Source organism: Meriones unguiculatus, chromosome 11 (genome assembly GCF_030254825.1).
Source record: "Meriones unguiculatus strain TT.TT164.6M chromosome 11, Bangor_MerUng_6.1, whole genome shotgun sequence".
Lineage (NCBI taxonomy): Eukaryota > Metazoa > Chordata > Mammalia > Rodentia > Muridae > Meriones > Meriones unguiculatus.
The window spans coordinates 97,683,615-97,698,867 of record NC_083359.1 but is presented as its reverse complement, the minus strand read 5'-3'; the positions used below and the strand labels follow the sequence as shown (position 1 = coordinate 97,698,867).

Sequence of the window (15,253 nt, the reverse complement as noted above, 5' to 3'; positions counted from 1 at the left end):
ACGTAGAGGTTAGAGGACAGCTTGTGGGAGTCAGTTCTCTCCTTCCATCACGTGGGTCCAGGGGATTGAACTAAGATGTCTGGCGTGGTGGCAAGCTCCTTTACCTGAGCCATCTCACAGGCCCAACAGATACTTTTATTTTCAACTTATTCCTTAAAGCTTTAAAAGTCTACCAGGAGCTGGGCGGTGGTGGCGCAGGCCTTTAATCCCAGCACTCGGGAGGCAGAGAAACGTGGAGCTCTGTAAGTTCAAGGCCAGCCAGTCTAAACAGGCTCTGCTGCTCAAGGTTTTGAATCATAACGTTCCCGAGTGTCCTAGGTGCCTAGGTGTGCACTTGGTTTATTGATTTATAACTTTTGAGACACCTCTTGCTATGTCTTGCAGCCTCAAACTCATGGTCCTGCTTTGGTCTCCCAAATACCGGGATTACAGGCATGAGTACTGTGGCCAGTTCAACTACTTTTTCCATGTTGAGTGTTATCTTTCCCATTGGCTTACGCGAGGTATGATTTTTCATCTCCTATTCCTTTACTTGTGAAAAATATTAAGGCAAGGCTCTAAGAAATTTCATTATGTGATATTATAAGAGAATAATTGGATCATGGAGTTATTTGATTAGCAGATGGAGAGAAGGCTGAATAGGATTTTATTTATTAAAGGTGTAATAAAGAGTATATTGCTTTTCTACATTGATAAATTTGAACACACATTCCTTGCAGCTCCTAGAGAGATCCTCATAGCTGCAGACATGCCTCAAAGCATTCACGTCGCTCATCAGAGAGAAAGCTGGGACAGGTCACATGTCATCAAACGGCACACATGTAAACAGAATCGTGTTTGTATAATACAGTGTAATATAATACAGTAGTGGAAATGAATTAGAACTACACATATTCATATGCATGAGTTATAAAAATAGAGAATTTAAAACCATGGGATATATGTGACTTCATTTATACAAAGCTCAAAAATAGGCATATGCAGTTGATAAAACTATAAAGAAAAAAGAAACCAAGAGGATAATGTACACAAACTTCATGGTTCCTCTTCTGGTGGGAAGAGGAGGAAGCGGTGTGTGTGTGGGGGGACAGGTTCTCCAGGCCTATTACTTAGCTGAGTGGTAGGTAAAAGGTTGCTATTCATGTTATTATTCTCTAAACTGTACATATACATTACATATACCCATTCCTTCCCTCTTGTTATTTTTTGTTTTGTTTTTTTTTTGAGACAAAGGTTTCTCTGTGTGTAGCTTTGGCTGTTCTGGAACTCACTCTGTAGACCAGGCTGCCTCAAACTCACAGAGATCCGCCTACTTCTGCCTCCTGAGTGCTAGGATTAAAAGTGTGCACCACCACCACCACCACCTGGTCCCCTCCGCCCCTCTTCTCTGTAGTTTTCAAACAGTGCTAGGATGGAACTCTGAGCTCTGGCCACGCTAGGCAGTTGCTCTCACACTGAGCTTCACCTAAAGCCCTAAATTCTGTTGTATACATCATTCAAAATCAAAGTGACTTTCAAAATAGTGACTGGGACACGGAGTTGGCAAATAAATCCTGGTTGCGGCGATGGCAAGGTTCCGTTTCGTTGTAGCAGGACTCTGGGGAACATCTTAGAGATCCCGTGTGCTATGGGCTGACAGGAAGGAGGGAAGGCAGCGTTGAGGAGCATGGGCAGTAACTGCTAAAGACAAAGGCTGCAGAGGTGGGGGCATTAGACAAGATAGCAAGCACCTCCCGTGGCAGCGGCGTCTCTGGATGCAAACTAAGTGAGTTGGTAGATTGGGAGAGGAGAGGCCAATTGACTTGACATCTTTTTTCGGTTCAAGTGAGGGTCTCAACTGAGATATATGAGGAGCATGTTGGAGCCATGAGGAGGCATGGAGGGACCTCCAACAAGGGGAAGTTGACTGCCAAGGGACCAAGCATAGGCCATGTGAGTGCCTGCGGCTTTGTGGACAGAAACAGAGTCAAGCCACACAGCTACAGCCAGACCCTGTGAGAACAGAGTCTAGATCCAAGTCGGGCTGGCTTGCCAAATAATTTTAAATAGAGGGACCGGAAAAGGAAATGACTTAGCTGCTGCAAACGGGATTTGGTTTGGGTGAGAGGAGAAAGAGATAGGTTAGGAAGAAAACATTAGCAAGTGCTAGATTTAATGGCTTTGGGATCTTGCAAAGGCTGATGATTTCTTGTAGTGCAGTGGATTGGGGTAAGCCCAAAGTTAAAAGACCAGAAATGCTTGGAATGAAGATTCTAGAAGTGGCCAGGCACTGGTGGCATACTGCTTTAATCCCAGCACGCGGGCAGGCAGAGGCAGGCGGATCTCTGAGTTCGAGGCTAGCCTGGTCTACACAGTGAGTCCAGGACAGCCAGGCCTACACAGAGAAACCCTCTCTTGACATAAGAAACAAAAAATTCAGAAATGGTCTAGAACATTCCTAGTGACAGGTCTAAGGTCTGGACAATGATGGTTGTCATTAACTGGGGATGGCTGCTGAAATGCGTGGGGGGTAGAATAACAATGAGCATGATGGTTGAGCAGAGGGTGGACATGCTGGCAACTAGGGGGCAGGGTGTCAAGATGACAGAGGCAAATGGCATGGGCCATCTGTGTGGACGGGGTCCTGGGAATGAAGACATGAAAAGGCCGGGGAGGAAGATAGCAAGAGCAGAAGAGAAGCAGCAGTTGGCACCTTTCAGAACTGGACGGCTCAGGTTCAGTTGGCTGGAGGTTCTGTAGGGGAAAAATGACAGAAGCAGCAAATGGAAATGGGGAACACAAAGGTTCAGAGGTCTTAAGGGGCAGGGTGTGGCCGAGAGATACTTCTCAAAACAGTCAAAGTGTCACCCACTAAAGCAAATTTAGTCTGCCACACTGGAAGTGTTCGGGGGGACAGTAAGGATGAGCAGTTAGCAGATGAGTCTACGGGAGGGGTCCCTGGGGATGAAGGTCTGAGCAGTTTGGGTCTTCAGTGATGACAGATATTAACTTGGATGGCTGATTGATGGAGCGAGGTGGTTCTTGCATAGAACAGGCCAGCCTTAGCCGATGGACTAGAGGCTTCTAGACTCCTCTCTGAAGTCCTCAAATTCATGTTTTATTTTGTTGTTATTTTGATTACTTTGTATGGGTTGATTCAAACCCATTAAAACTTTGGATATCTTACCCCCACTGAATTTTGGAGGGAAACCAATGACTTAAGCCCTTCAATGGTTCACCTCTCCAGGCTGCCTGACAGTCACTTTATCCAGGAAATCTGTGTGTTTTCAGGCTAATGAGCTCTCCCGTCTTTGTGAAGCACAGAATGTTGTAATAAATTAAATGTATTTAAGTGACCTAGCACAGACCCAAACATACGTAGAACAAAAGGATTCCCCCCCCTTTTTTTTTCAGTCTAAGGGAGCTTTATTTTTATTTTTATTTTTTTTGTGGAGAGCAGTAGAGGAGGGTATATATTCTCTACTCTTGCTTATGGCCAAGTTTGGAAGCTTCTGCTCCCTCAGGCCACACTCCAGCTTTGCCATTAGAAAGTTCTAGCCCATATGAAGGGATAAGTATAGGTTACTCAACTGAGCACTCCCAGGTAGACTAAACTGCCTATAAAATGAGTGTTTTGCTTGCATATATGCCTGCACCTTGTGAGCCCAAAGTCCAGAAAAGGGCATCAGATCCCCTGGTACTCAAGTTTCAGGATCCTGGATTCTTTTGAAGAGCTACCAGAGCTCCTCACTGCCAAGCCACTGTTCCAGCTTCAATTTTTTTTTTAAATTATTTTTTAAAAGTATGAGTACTCTGTCTGCACGTACACCTGCATGACAGAAAGAGGGCATCAGATCCCTTTATAGATGGTAGTGAGCTACCATGTGGTTGCTGGGAATTGAACTCAGGGCCTCTGGAAGAGCAGCCATTGCTCTTAACTACTGAACCACCTCACCAGCCCCAAACTGCCTTTCTTAATTTATTATTCACAGCACACGCGTAGTCAGAACAGTCAAGCAAGCCACATTCAAGCTGCTTTGAGGAGTCTGGCTTAGCAACATGGGTAACTGTACATAAGCCCTCCAGCTCACAGCGGGCTGATGGGTAGCCTGAGATACGGTGAGGGCTCTGGAAGCAGATGGAGGTTGTCCTGGTACCAAATCCCACTGCCTGCCTGTTGAGTTTGGAATATGATAGAAAATAAGGCAACTGCTAACGTCTTTCTTCTTCTGGAGGCTCATGGTAGATCAAAGTGAGTATTTCTTTGGTGGTTTGAATAGGGCTGGCCCCCACAGACTCATGTTTGAATGCTTGTTGGAGGAAGTATGTCACGGTGGGGGTAGGCTTCGAGGTTTCCTATGCTTGAGCTCCTCCTGACTGCCTGCAGAAGACAGTCCCCTTCTGTTGCCTGCAGATCAACACGTAGAAATCCTGGCTCCCCAACCACCAAGTCTGTCTGCATGCTACTGTGCTTTTCGACACAATGATAATGAACTAAACCACTGCAACTGTAAAGCCAGCCCCAACTCAATGTCTTCTTTTGTAAGAGTTGCTGTGGTCATGGTGTCTAGCAATAAACCCTAACTAAAATAGTGTCTCAATGTGAGGGGCCAGGGAAGGGCTTTGCGATGTCAGCCCTAATTACTTCTGTCCTCAACATCTTAGAGGAGGTCACTCTCAAGTGGGACTATGAATTCTTCCCAGCCAGGACAGGGTTCAAAGCACATCAAGGCTCATCTGGTCACTGAGGTAGTAGAGAGATAGCTTCCTAACATTTTTTTAGTGCTCCATTGGTTTGGAGATGAAGGAAATTGTTCAAATTTGCAGTTTCAGTCAAGATGAGCTGGGAGGAATTAAGGACAGGTTTGGGAGTGCTTAACAGTTACCTGTTTTTTTTATCAGTAAGAAAATAAGTAGTTGTTTGCTACTAATTTACCTTTTAGGAATATAGTAAGTCATTTCATCTCCCTTAGCACAGACTTCCAAAAAGTTAGAGGAACACAAATTCATGGGTAAACTTAGGGACAATCAAAAGAAAAACAAACTCAAACCAAACCAAAAAAAACTACAGAGAAGACTTTTGAGTTGTTTTTGGCAGATCTGAGTCTATTAGGAAATTATGGTAAGGGTCTCTTGGAGAATCCCTGAGGTGAGAACAGCCTGGTTACATAGATCACTCTTATTTGGCAAAGAGTAGACAAACCTTGATAGACCAGAAAAGCTACTATCCATTTAGCTGGTAACAATTCTAGGGAAGAGTTTAAATTAGTGGAGAAAACATTACACTAGGTACAAAACGGAGGTGAAAAGTTCAGGTTCAGGTTCAGGTTTGAGGTACCCAACAGTAGAAGCTAATGGGAAACAAGGAACATAAGCACATAGGCTCCCACTTAATTGCTGAAAGGGCACAGGGAGAACCTTCCAGGCAGCCCACTCTGCACCCATTCTTCTGAGCTACTACTTGCTGCCTGTGTATTGACAGCCAATGTGTTGGCCTGGGGACTGAGTACAAGAGTAACTATCACTTGAGTACTAGAAGCTGTGACTACAAGAAAGGTGTGACACAGGGGGCTGGCCACACCCCTGCAGAGCAGATGGGATTCTTGGATTGAACAGAAAACCCTTCCCAGCGTAAACACAGACCAGCATTGTCTTAGAGGTCAGAAAGAACTATAAAACATTTCTTATAAAAGTAGTTTTTAATAAATTGATGTATTTCAATGTTGTTACATGATAACCCAATGCTATATCAAGGTAGCAAAAGTGAAGGTTCCTGGTGTTTTATAAACACTGTGAATGACAGTACACTTGCATTCAACTTCACAAGAAATTCTCTTCAAGTCCATGAAGATTTGTTGACAGCTGTCCCACTTGTTGACAGTGGAAATGTGTGTATATAGATTGCACAAACAATGAAAGTCTAACAATTGAGCAAGAATGGCATGTAATGGCAGGATGGCCAACTGCTGAAGAAAACTAAACTTAGCATACACTAAAGCTATAGGAGATATATAATGGAGCATAAAACAATTCCTGGGTTAAAGCCCTGACACAGTGAACATGTTTCTACCCGTCTTATGGTGAAGAAGCCATGGAAACAGAGCCCTGCAGCTGTCCGTGGTGCCTAATCTCCATACACACACAAGGCTATCAATGGAATAACCCTGCAATTCCCTGCTCTGTAGATGCTGGTGATGGGTAGTATGCTATTGCTGTGAGTCAGAGCAATAGTTGGCTGGAGTTCAGGCCTGGAGGCTCTCTAGGACAATCACCACCTTCTACAGCCCCACAAGTCACACTTCTAAAGCCGATGCCCCAGTGAGGATTTTCAAAAGCCCAAGCATATTTAAAACAAGTACTAGAAACCAGCTGTCTGATCTTTCACTGATAGTATTATTCAACTTACCTACCAGAAGAAACGGTTTCACTTGGTTACAACAACAAAAGCATTATCTGACCAGAGTTTTGACTTGGGGTTTTTCTCAGAGTTAGGTTGAGAACAAGATTACTTTCTTCCAAGGACAAGAAAAGCAAAGCTTATTAAGCCCATTTTTAATTTGCATTGTTGAGAAGATCCTCACTAAATGAGATTTTCTTTCTCTCAACCTCAGGCACACTAGATTGCAAGAAATCTTGTGTCCAGAATTTGGCCTGCTGACTCTAGGTAACCGCACGGGCGCTGTTTACTTCCTAGAAGACTTTACACACTTCAGATGTCAAATGCTACAGACAGATGTCTGTAGATATGCATGTCCCTTGTGTGCTGAGCTGCTGAAATGCGGGTGAGCACAAAGAAGCTGTTCCTGGCTATTTACCCAGCAACGTCTAACTTGAGGGGTCATTTTCTTGAGCCAACAGCAGATTCAAAACTTCTGTGTCTCAACGGATTAGAAAACACCACAACCCACATTATTAACTTAAAACAAACAAACAAACAAACAAAAAACACAACAACACCACAACAAAAAACCAAAACAAAACAACCAAAACCCCAAGTCAACTGCACCAAGCATTTCCTACTAACCTTGGCTTGAGGGCTAGGGCTCTTCCTTAGTGAACAGCCTCTTAGAGAGCATTATTTTGTCCTAAATCTCAGTTTCAGACCCGAACCAAGTCAACTCTTCATAAAGCATATTCTGTCTTGCTGCATGGTTCCTGAAACAAACGCCCTGCCCCTCACAGAGCAGAGTGACTTGCAGTGGCTTTCCTCTCTGGAAACAGAACAGTCAAAAAGCACAAAGTGGCTTCATTTTCCTCAGGCCAGTGTTTATAACCCAAGGTTTAATTTCCCCCATAAAGAGGGTGTGCTTAAGTTAAGAGTATCAATCAAAATCAGCTCATGGAAAAGTTAAAGATGTAATTTACTCAAAGACATGTATCCTCGCATAGAGATGCGACTTTCACACTAACAAAGTATCTAAAGCTGCAGTCAGTACCTTGGATGTTTCTATGCTGCATCCATTACTTTCCATAGGACACTCACTCTTAAGGCAGAACATTGATTGTGACATGTAATGATTGGATCTTACATCCAAGGGTCAACTAGGGGTGGACACTAGCAGATAGCTTCCTTACTGAAGAACACTATCTGTAGCACAACTTTATTCCTAACAGTATTGTTATGGAAGAGATATACGTTTGAGAGAACATAAAAAGATGGATTTAAGACACACAAAAATATGACTTTTCAATGAGAGATCAATGAAAATAGAATTTCTATTATGAGGCAAAACTACTCCCATCATGAACTAAGAAACTCCAACAAGCCATTTCTGATATGGTGTACACAAAGTATTAAATATTAAAGAGTTACCTTTGGGGGATGTTTTAGACTCTAGTTTTCAACGTCTAGTATAAAAGGTAGCCTGACGAGTTAAAAAACCATTTAATGTCAGTTTGTACTGCTGCTCAGGAAGCTAGGTTAGGATACTCTCATCCCACCAAAAACATCCTGTGCAGGGAGGAGTTGAATGAATTAAAATAAAAACAAAAACAAAGCTCCTTTCCCAACACATGTGCAAAAACACTTGTCAGTTACAACAGTATCTTCCATGAAAACATCTTCATTATAGAACCAGAGGCATCAAGCCAGGCAGATACAAAAATACCACCCTGCTGAGGTGGGCATATTTGGATAAAACCAGCTGTTCCATGGGCACCTTGGGAAATGTGCTACTTAGAACAGGAAGGATGTGGAAAGGAACTGACCCAGGGCCCAAGCCCTCTGGCTGTGTGTGTGCTCCTTCATGTCAGGCCAGTTTGGATCCCTGTATCTGGGTGCCAACAATGGTAACAAAACAAATACAAATCTGACAGCTCTTAAGCAGGTGGTGGGAACTGTAGCCGGGTAAGCCTTTTCCTGTGCCTATTTCTGCTGTGGTTCTGGCAACTGCCAGGACGTACAAAGATGAACTGCCTAGGTTCTGAAGATGAAGGTTTCTTCTTTCATGGTGGCAGAAGTCCATGCAAGATTTGTAAACAGTGATACAAAATACTGTAAACGTAATTTAACAGAGAAGTTATAAAACAGAGGAAGTGAATCCAAATTTACAAGTGGATTAAAAAAGAAAAGAAAAGAGGGCAGCTTCATACAAAGTTCTCCCTCCTGCGCCAAGTGATTTTTTTCTTCTTCTTTTTTGTTTTTGTTTTTTGATTACAAATATAATCCTGAGCTGAAAAACTGGGATTTGGGGGAGAGCCATATTTGCATACAAAATATCCAAAGGACATTTACTCTATTTTCTTTTTCTCTAGTACTCAACTGCCAGAGACAGTTCTGAAGGCGTGACTTTGGAGATCTTATAGTTTAGTGTGACGCCCAGTTCTGGCACCAGTTGCAGCACTTGCCATGGCAGCGGACGCAGCTGCATCCTCTGCTTCTTCCAGTTCATCCTGGAGCTCTTGGCTGACACTAGACTGCAGTGCAGCAGGAGTGAGCCACTCCTTTGGGAGGCAACTCTGTAGAAAGGGTATACAGGAGCTGAAGTAGGCCAGTCGGTTGATCCAGCGAGGAATCTCTTTCCCACAAAGAATCTAAAGAGGAGAGAGCTCTGGTTAGGGAACAGAGATCAATGCTGACTGCCCTACTAAGGGTGGGTGGCTGAGGAGAAGATGTTCTGCATACCAGCTTATGGTGCTGCTACTCCAGGCTGCTGAGAAGCAGCACCTTAACTCAGGGGCTGGACCCTTCTGCAGCCCCAGTCCTTTCTTTCAGCTGCGCACTTTTTACATTTGTGAAGTCAGACTGATTCTTGGTTTCTGTCTGTTTGGATCCTTGAGCTATTTTGAAACATGAATTACTCTGAACATTATAGAAGGAAGGAGTTTTGTCAGTACAATGTATTATTAGTAGAGAAGCCCCAGGTTGTTAGAAGAGTCAGTCTTGGGTATTTTCCTGTTAATTCTTTTTCCAGGAGCTTTTCTATTCTCTTCCAGTTTCTGCCATTCTGCTTTCCCCTGGGCTGCATTCTCTGCCTCTGCTTTCAACCCTGACCTATTTGTTTCAAGGCAGCTCACATGGTCCAAAAAGAAGTGTCCCGAAATGAAGACTAACTCCAAGATATCTTGGCAGAGGAGGGCCTACAGTGAGAACAAGGAGGCCTGGAGGCCTGGCCAGCTTTTGGCCTGAGGACTCAAGGGGGTAGAAGTGGGTATCAGCTGGAATCCTTCTTGGCCGATGACCTGCCACAGTTCTCTGCCCACTTCTCATTCTTACAGAGTCCTGAGGACTGGCAGTCTTCTCCCTTTTATTTCAGATAGTGAGAAGTGCTCAATTGCAATACTGACTTTATCCTCTATCATTCTGCCTCTCACACACATAAAAAAAAAAAAAGGCTCAACTGAATCCACGGTCCACTGGCACTTTGAAGGTTTGCCTCTAGTCATGCTAAAGATTATGATCATGTAATCTGAAACTAATATCTTAAAATATGCAAATATTAGATGACTTTGGAAGGTTTCAAAGTTGCTTACACCAAAGAGACAGTTAACATGTAGAAAGTTAACAAGTATGCAACACTTTCCCTAAAGATTCAGCAACATCCCTTAATCCTTTTTCTGTCTAAACTAAAAGGAAAATGAGGTGGTTTCGCTTGGGATAGGTAGTGTGTTCTTAGCGTTTTTGAATACCCAGCACCTATCATAGTGCCGAAGAGTAAAGCAAGGCAGAGGGCACTTAAACATCTTTAAAGAATAGTATGTGGCCAAATGTGGGTGAAAGCTAAGCCACTCCCATTTGCCTATTCCTAAGTCGCAAACATTGTGTCTTAAACCTGAGATGGGCCCAGGACTATCTGCATGGAGATAAAACACATAAGAAGTGGTGAAGAAATTTAGGTTAGCATGGCAGCCACTGCTGCCCATTTCACATTCTCCTAACCAAGTTCGGGTTCTACTCAGCAATCTGTTCTCCTCCACATATACTGTGTTTCAGGGAAGGAAGCTCTTGCAGTTAGGGAGACTGATTAACCTAGAGCTCTGTAATATTCACCCGACTGCTTTCACGGATATGAATTTTACTTGAATACAGACATGTCTATTTAAGGACTGACTACCGTTCTTGGCAGAGAAGAGGCAAAACTAAGGTCATAAACAGTTCATAAGCCTAAAACATCTACTAGCTATCTCTTTTACAAAAAGTGTACCAATTCTTGGGCTGATGTGCAATTTTTTTAAAAAAAAATTCCTTTTAAAAGACAGTTATTTTATGAGTGTTTTAGCTGCATGCACATCTGTATTCCCTGTCTATATCTAGTGCCTGCAGAATCCAGAAGAGAGCTTCAGACTCCCTAAAACTGGAGTGTGAATTACCATGTGGATGCTGCTAATTGAACTTTGATCTCCTGAAAGAGCAGCCAGTGCTTGTAACTGCTAAGCCACCTCTCCAGCAACCCTGGGTCTTTGTTTAAAAACTTGGAGTCAAAGCCTATTAGTAGATTATTTAGCACTGTAACCAAATTTTTAAAAAAATGAAATAGATTGTTAATACTGAGGTAACTGTGATAGTTGTCTTCTATGCATCTGTATAAAAGGGGTAATAATGTTTTTTACTATGGTTATTTAGCAAATAGTACTTGGCTTATACTATATGAAGCATAATGTTTGTCAATTATACCAACCACCAACTAGATAAGCACCTGGATAGGTTTGTGAGGGGTTATCTGGGTTAGGTCGCTGAGGTGAGGAGAGATACCCTCAATGACAACAGCACCATTTGGGTTGGAGTCCCAGATACTGCACAAAAAGGAGAAAGGAAGCTCAGCACCAGGACTTTGCTACTGTTTCCTGACTGTAAATGCAATGTGAAGAGATCCCTTCAACTATAAGCCAAATAAATCCTCCCTTGTTTTATTTTGTTTTTAAAGAAACTTTTCTTCCCCAAATCTCTCTTAAAAATTTGATTTATTTTTATTTCAAATTCATTGGTGTTTTGCCTATATGTATGTCTGTGTAAAGGCATTGGATCCCCCGAAACCGGAGTTATAGACAGTTGTGATCTGCCATGTGGGTGCTGGGAATTGAACCCAGGTCATCTGAAAGAACAGCTAGTCCTCTTAGCTGCTGAGGTATCTCTCAACCCCTCTGTTTTATTTTGTAAATTTAAAAAAAGTGTGTTTGTTACACATATGTATATAACTACACATACACCATGATGTGTGTGTGTGTGTGTGGCTAGAGAATAACTTTTGGGAATCAGTTTTCTCCGTTTACCATATGGGTCCTCAGGATCAAACTCAAGTTGCCAGAATTTGCAACAAGTCCCTTTCCTTACTAAGCCATCTTGCTGGCCCTTAAAGTTCCCTTTGTCAGGAATTCTGTCACAGCAATAAGACAATGAATAAAAAAAATCGGTACCAGAAGTAGGGCTGCTGCTCTGATAAACATGAACCTGTGGTTCTTAGGCCTCTGAAACTGGTTTATGGGAGGAATGTTGAGGAGTTTGGAACTCTGGACTAAAAAAACCCTTGAACACTGTAAGCAGAATTTAGTGGGCCATTCCTGTGAGAGTTTGGAAGATAAGGATGTACATAGTAATAGTAGAGTTTCATGAGGTTACAGAGGGGAACAAAGACTATCAACAACTAGGCTTGAAGCCATCCACATATTCTAGCAAAGGATTTGGCTGCATTTTACTCATGTCATGAGAAATTGAATGAGGCTGAATACAGAAGTAATGGACTAATTGGTCTGACGGAAGAAATTTCAAGGCCAGATAGCATTTAGGCTAGATCATGCCTACCAATTTCTGCTGCCATCCACTTATCTATAGTGAGAAAAACCAAAAGTGTGGAAAAGATACTAAAAATTTGCAGTTTGCCCTGGAAAGATCATGAACAAGTTTAAAGTTGCAGTTGAGGCCCTTGTTGAAAAAGAAGCTATAATTATTAAAGGAAACCTTTTTATTACTCATTTGACAGAAGAAAGTGCAAGCCAAGAATGTAACTAAAGGGGGCCGTTGCTCCTGGAAAGCAACAGCCTAGGGAAGTGTCTCCCTAGGGTTGCTACACTGAAGCTACTACAACTGTGGGCCGGGGGGCTACACCCTGAGCAGGCAGCAGAGACCGGTGGTGTCATCCACACAGAACTGGTTTCTCAGGCATAAGATGTAAAACTGTGTGACTCATGGAATCTTCTACTACGGTTTCAGAAAGCTGACAAGGGTAGGCAATGCATAGCAGGGTTGGAGTCCCCGAGAAGCCAACCTGTGTGAAGCTGTGAAGGTGAACCCGAGTTTGCGGGGAGACCCCAGTTACCTGGAGATGCCAGAATCATGGTTGTCTGCAAAGGAAAGGTGCTTGTGTGAAGTGGAACTGGCACAAGCGAGAAAGTGTATGTGCTGAGGAACAGAGCTGGGGGAGTGGAGCTAGCCAAGCCCTTTAGGTCAGTCATAAAAGGGTCTAACAGGAGCCCCAAATGTTAGATATGGAGCTGTGGAATTTGGTGTTTTCCTTGCTGGTTTTTGGTCTTGCCTGTTAGGCTTCATTTCTCTCTTTTAAAATAGAATGTTTACTGAGCAACTATATTGTGGACATAGGTAACTTAGTTTTATGTGAGAAAAGCTCACAGTTAAGAGATCATAGTTACACTTTTAAGCGGTGTTGGAACTACTAAACACTACAGGGACTTTTGAAATTGGACTGAATGCATTTTGCATTATGAAATGCTATGAGCTTCTTGGGACAAAGCATAGAAGTTATGACTTAAAACTACGTTTGTATATCAACTCGACAAGGAGTGAACACTTGATGGTTAATACTGTCAACTTTATAAGACTGAGGATAAGCAAACAGATAACCACCCAGGCATGTCTTTGAGGGATTATCTAGGTTAAGTTATTGAGGCAGTAAGATTTCCCCCGCCACTACCCTAAATGTGGATAGCATGATTCACAAGCTGGAGTCCAGGATATTGAATAAAAGGAAGAAAATTGAGCTGAGTACCAGGGCCCATTTCTCTCTGCTTCCTGATCATGGATACAATGTAATCAGTAGTCTCAAGCTCTTGCTGCCATGCCTTCCCTGACATGAGGGCCTTGCCCTTCACTGTATATCAGAATAAACTCTAATTCATTCCATCCATCCATCCATCCATCCATCCATCCATCCATCCATCCATCCAATTCATTCCATCCATCCATCCATCCATCCATCCATCCATCCATCCATCCATCCATCCATCACATAGGGTCTCTCTACATACTTCTGGCTGTGTAGGCCAGGCTGCAAACTCACAGAAATCTATCTGCCTCCACATCCTGAAGCTCTTACTTTTTAAAGTTACTCTTGTCATAGCAATAAATAATGTATACAGAAGAATCATCTTGCTTTTAAATGTGAATCTACCAATCCTTCTAGGAATCTATGTCAGTGATATACTGACAAAAATATGAATGGGTATGCACAGGGGTATCATTGCAATACTTGGTGTAATAGCAAAAAGACTAGACTAACCTAAGTACCAGCAATAAGAAATTAGTTGAATATTATGCTATCACACGAGGACGGCTCAGCTGAGAAGCATCTCTATATTCTGCAGCAGAGTGAACTCCAGGACATAAGTGGGCCCCCTTACCTGTGGTTTTACTGTTGCAGTTTCAGTTATACTTGGTCAACTTTAGTCTAAAGACACTTGTAAGAAAGACTACATTATGCTGGGCGTGGTGGCACCTGCCATTAATCCCAGCATTGGAAGGGAGAGGCAGAGGTAAGCAGATCTTTGTGAGGTGAAAGCCTGTCTGGTCTACAGAGTGAGTTCCAGTTAGAGCCTGGGCTATATAGAGAGAGACCCTGTCTCAAAAAACAAACAAACAAACAAACAAACAAACAAACAAACACACACAAGATAGATCTGAATAACTATTACAGCATAGTGTTATAATATTGTTTTGTTGTTAAATTTTATTTATGTGTAGTGGTCCAAATGAGAAATGTTCCTTATAGTCTCAGGCATTTGAACTTAGTCCTGTTGGTGGTACAGTGTGCAAGGCTCAGGAGGTGTGGCCTTGTTGGAGGAAATACACCACTGGGGTTGGGTTTAAAGCTTAAGGCCTCACCTACTCCCAATCTACTTTTTCCCTGCTTAAAACTTGTTGCTCAAGATGTGAGCTTGTAGCATCCAGTTCCTGCCATCATACTTGCTGCTGTGCTTCCTTACCTCGGTGGACTGTTACCCTTTGGAACCATAAGCCGTATAAACCCTTCCTTCTAAGTTGCCTTCATCATTGTGTTTTATCACATCAACAGAAAAATAACTAATATATCATGTATATAATAAATACAATACAAGCCAGGTGGTGGTGCATGCCTTTCATCCAATCACTTGGGAGGCAGAGGCAGGTAGATCTCTATGAGTTCAAGGCCAGTCTCCTCTAAAGAGTTCCAGCATAGCACGGCTACCCAGAAAAACTGGTCTCAGAAAACAAAACAAGTTATCTATTTACAAGAGCCAGAAAAATTCAGGAAGGTAACTAAAATTTATCAGAAAGTCTTGGCAGCTAAGAAGTTTTTTAACCTTCCCTTTTTCTAAGTTAAAAGTTTTAGTGTATTATAGTTTGAATCTTAAACAGTCTCCCAAGGTTCATGTACTAAGTAAAAGCGGTTGCTAGTTTAGGTACTACTGGAAGGTACAGACTTTTGAAGGGTAGGAACTAATGGAAGGAAGCTGGGTGTAATACCAGCTCCTTCCTCCACTTCTCTTTCTTGGTGACATATTGGTAAGCTGCTTTGCTCTTCTGTGTAATCCCCACCAAGACATACTGTGGCCACAGCCACAAACA

The 15,253-nt window shown here is 42.7% G+C and overlaps 1 protein-coding gene across 1 annotated transcript in view; it reads right to left on the bottom strand.

The window, feature by feature from the left end:
• Positions 1 to 5,659: 5,659 nt before the first annotated feature.
• The window catches only part of Desi2 (desumoylating isopeptidase 2), a 49,831-nt gene continuing 40,237 nt past the window's right edge, over positions 5,660 to 15,253 (bottom strand). Inside the window, exon 5 of the mRNA XM_021643861.2 lies at positions 5,660 to 9,012. Coding sequence (XP_021499536.1) covers positions 8,779 to 9,012 — 234 coding nt within the window. The 3' untranslated portion in view covers positions 5,660 to 8,778. The remainder of the gene's footprint in view (positions 9,013 to 15,253) is intronic.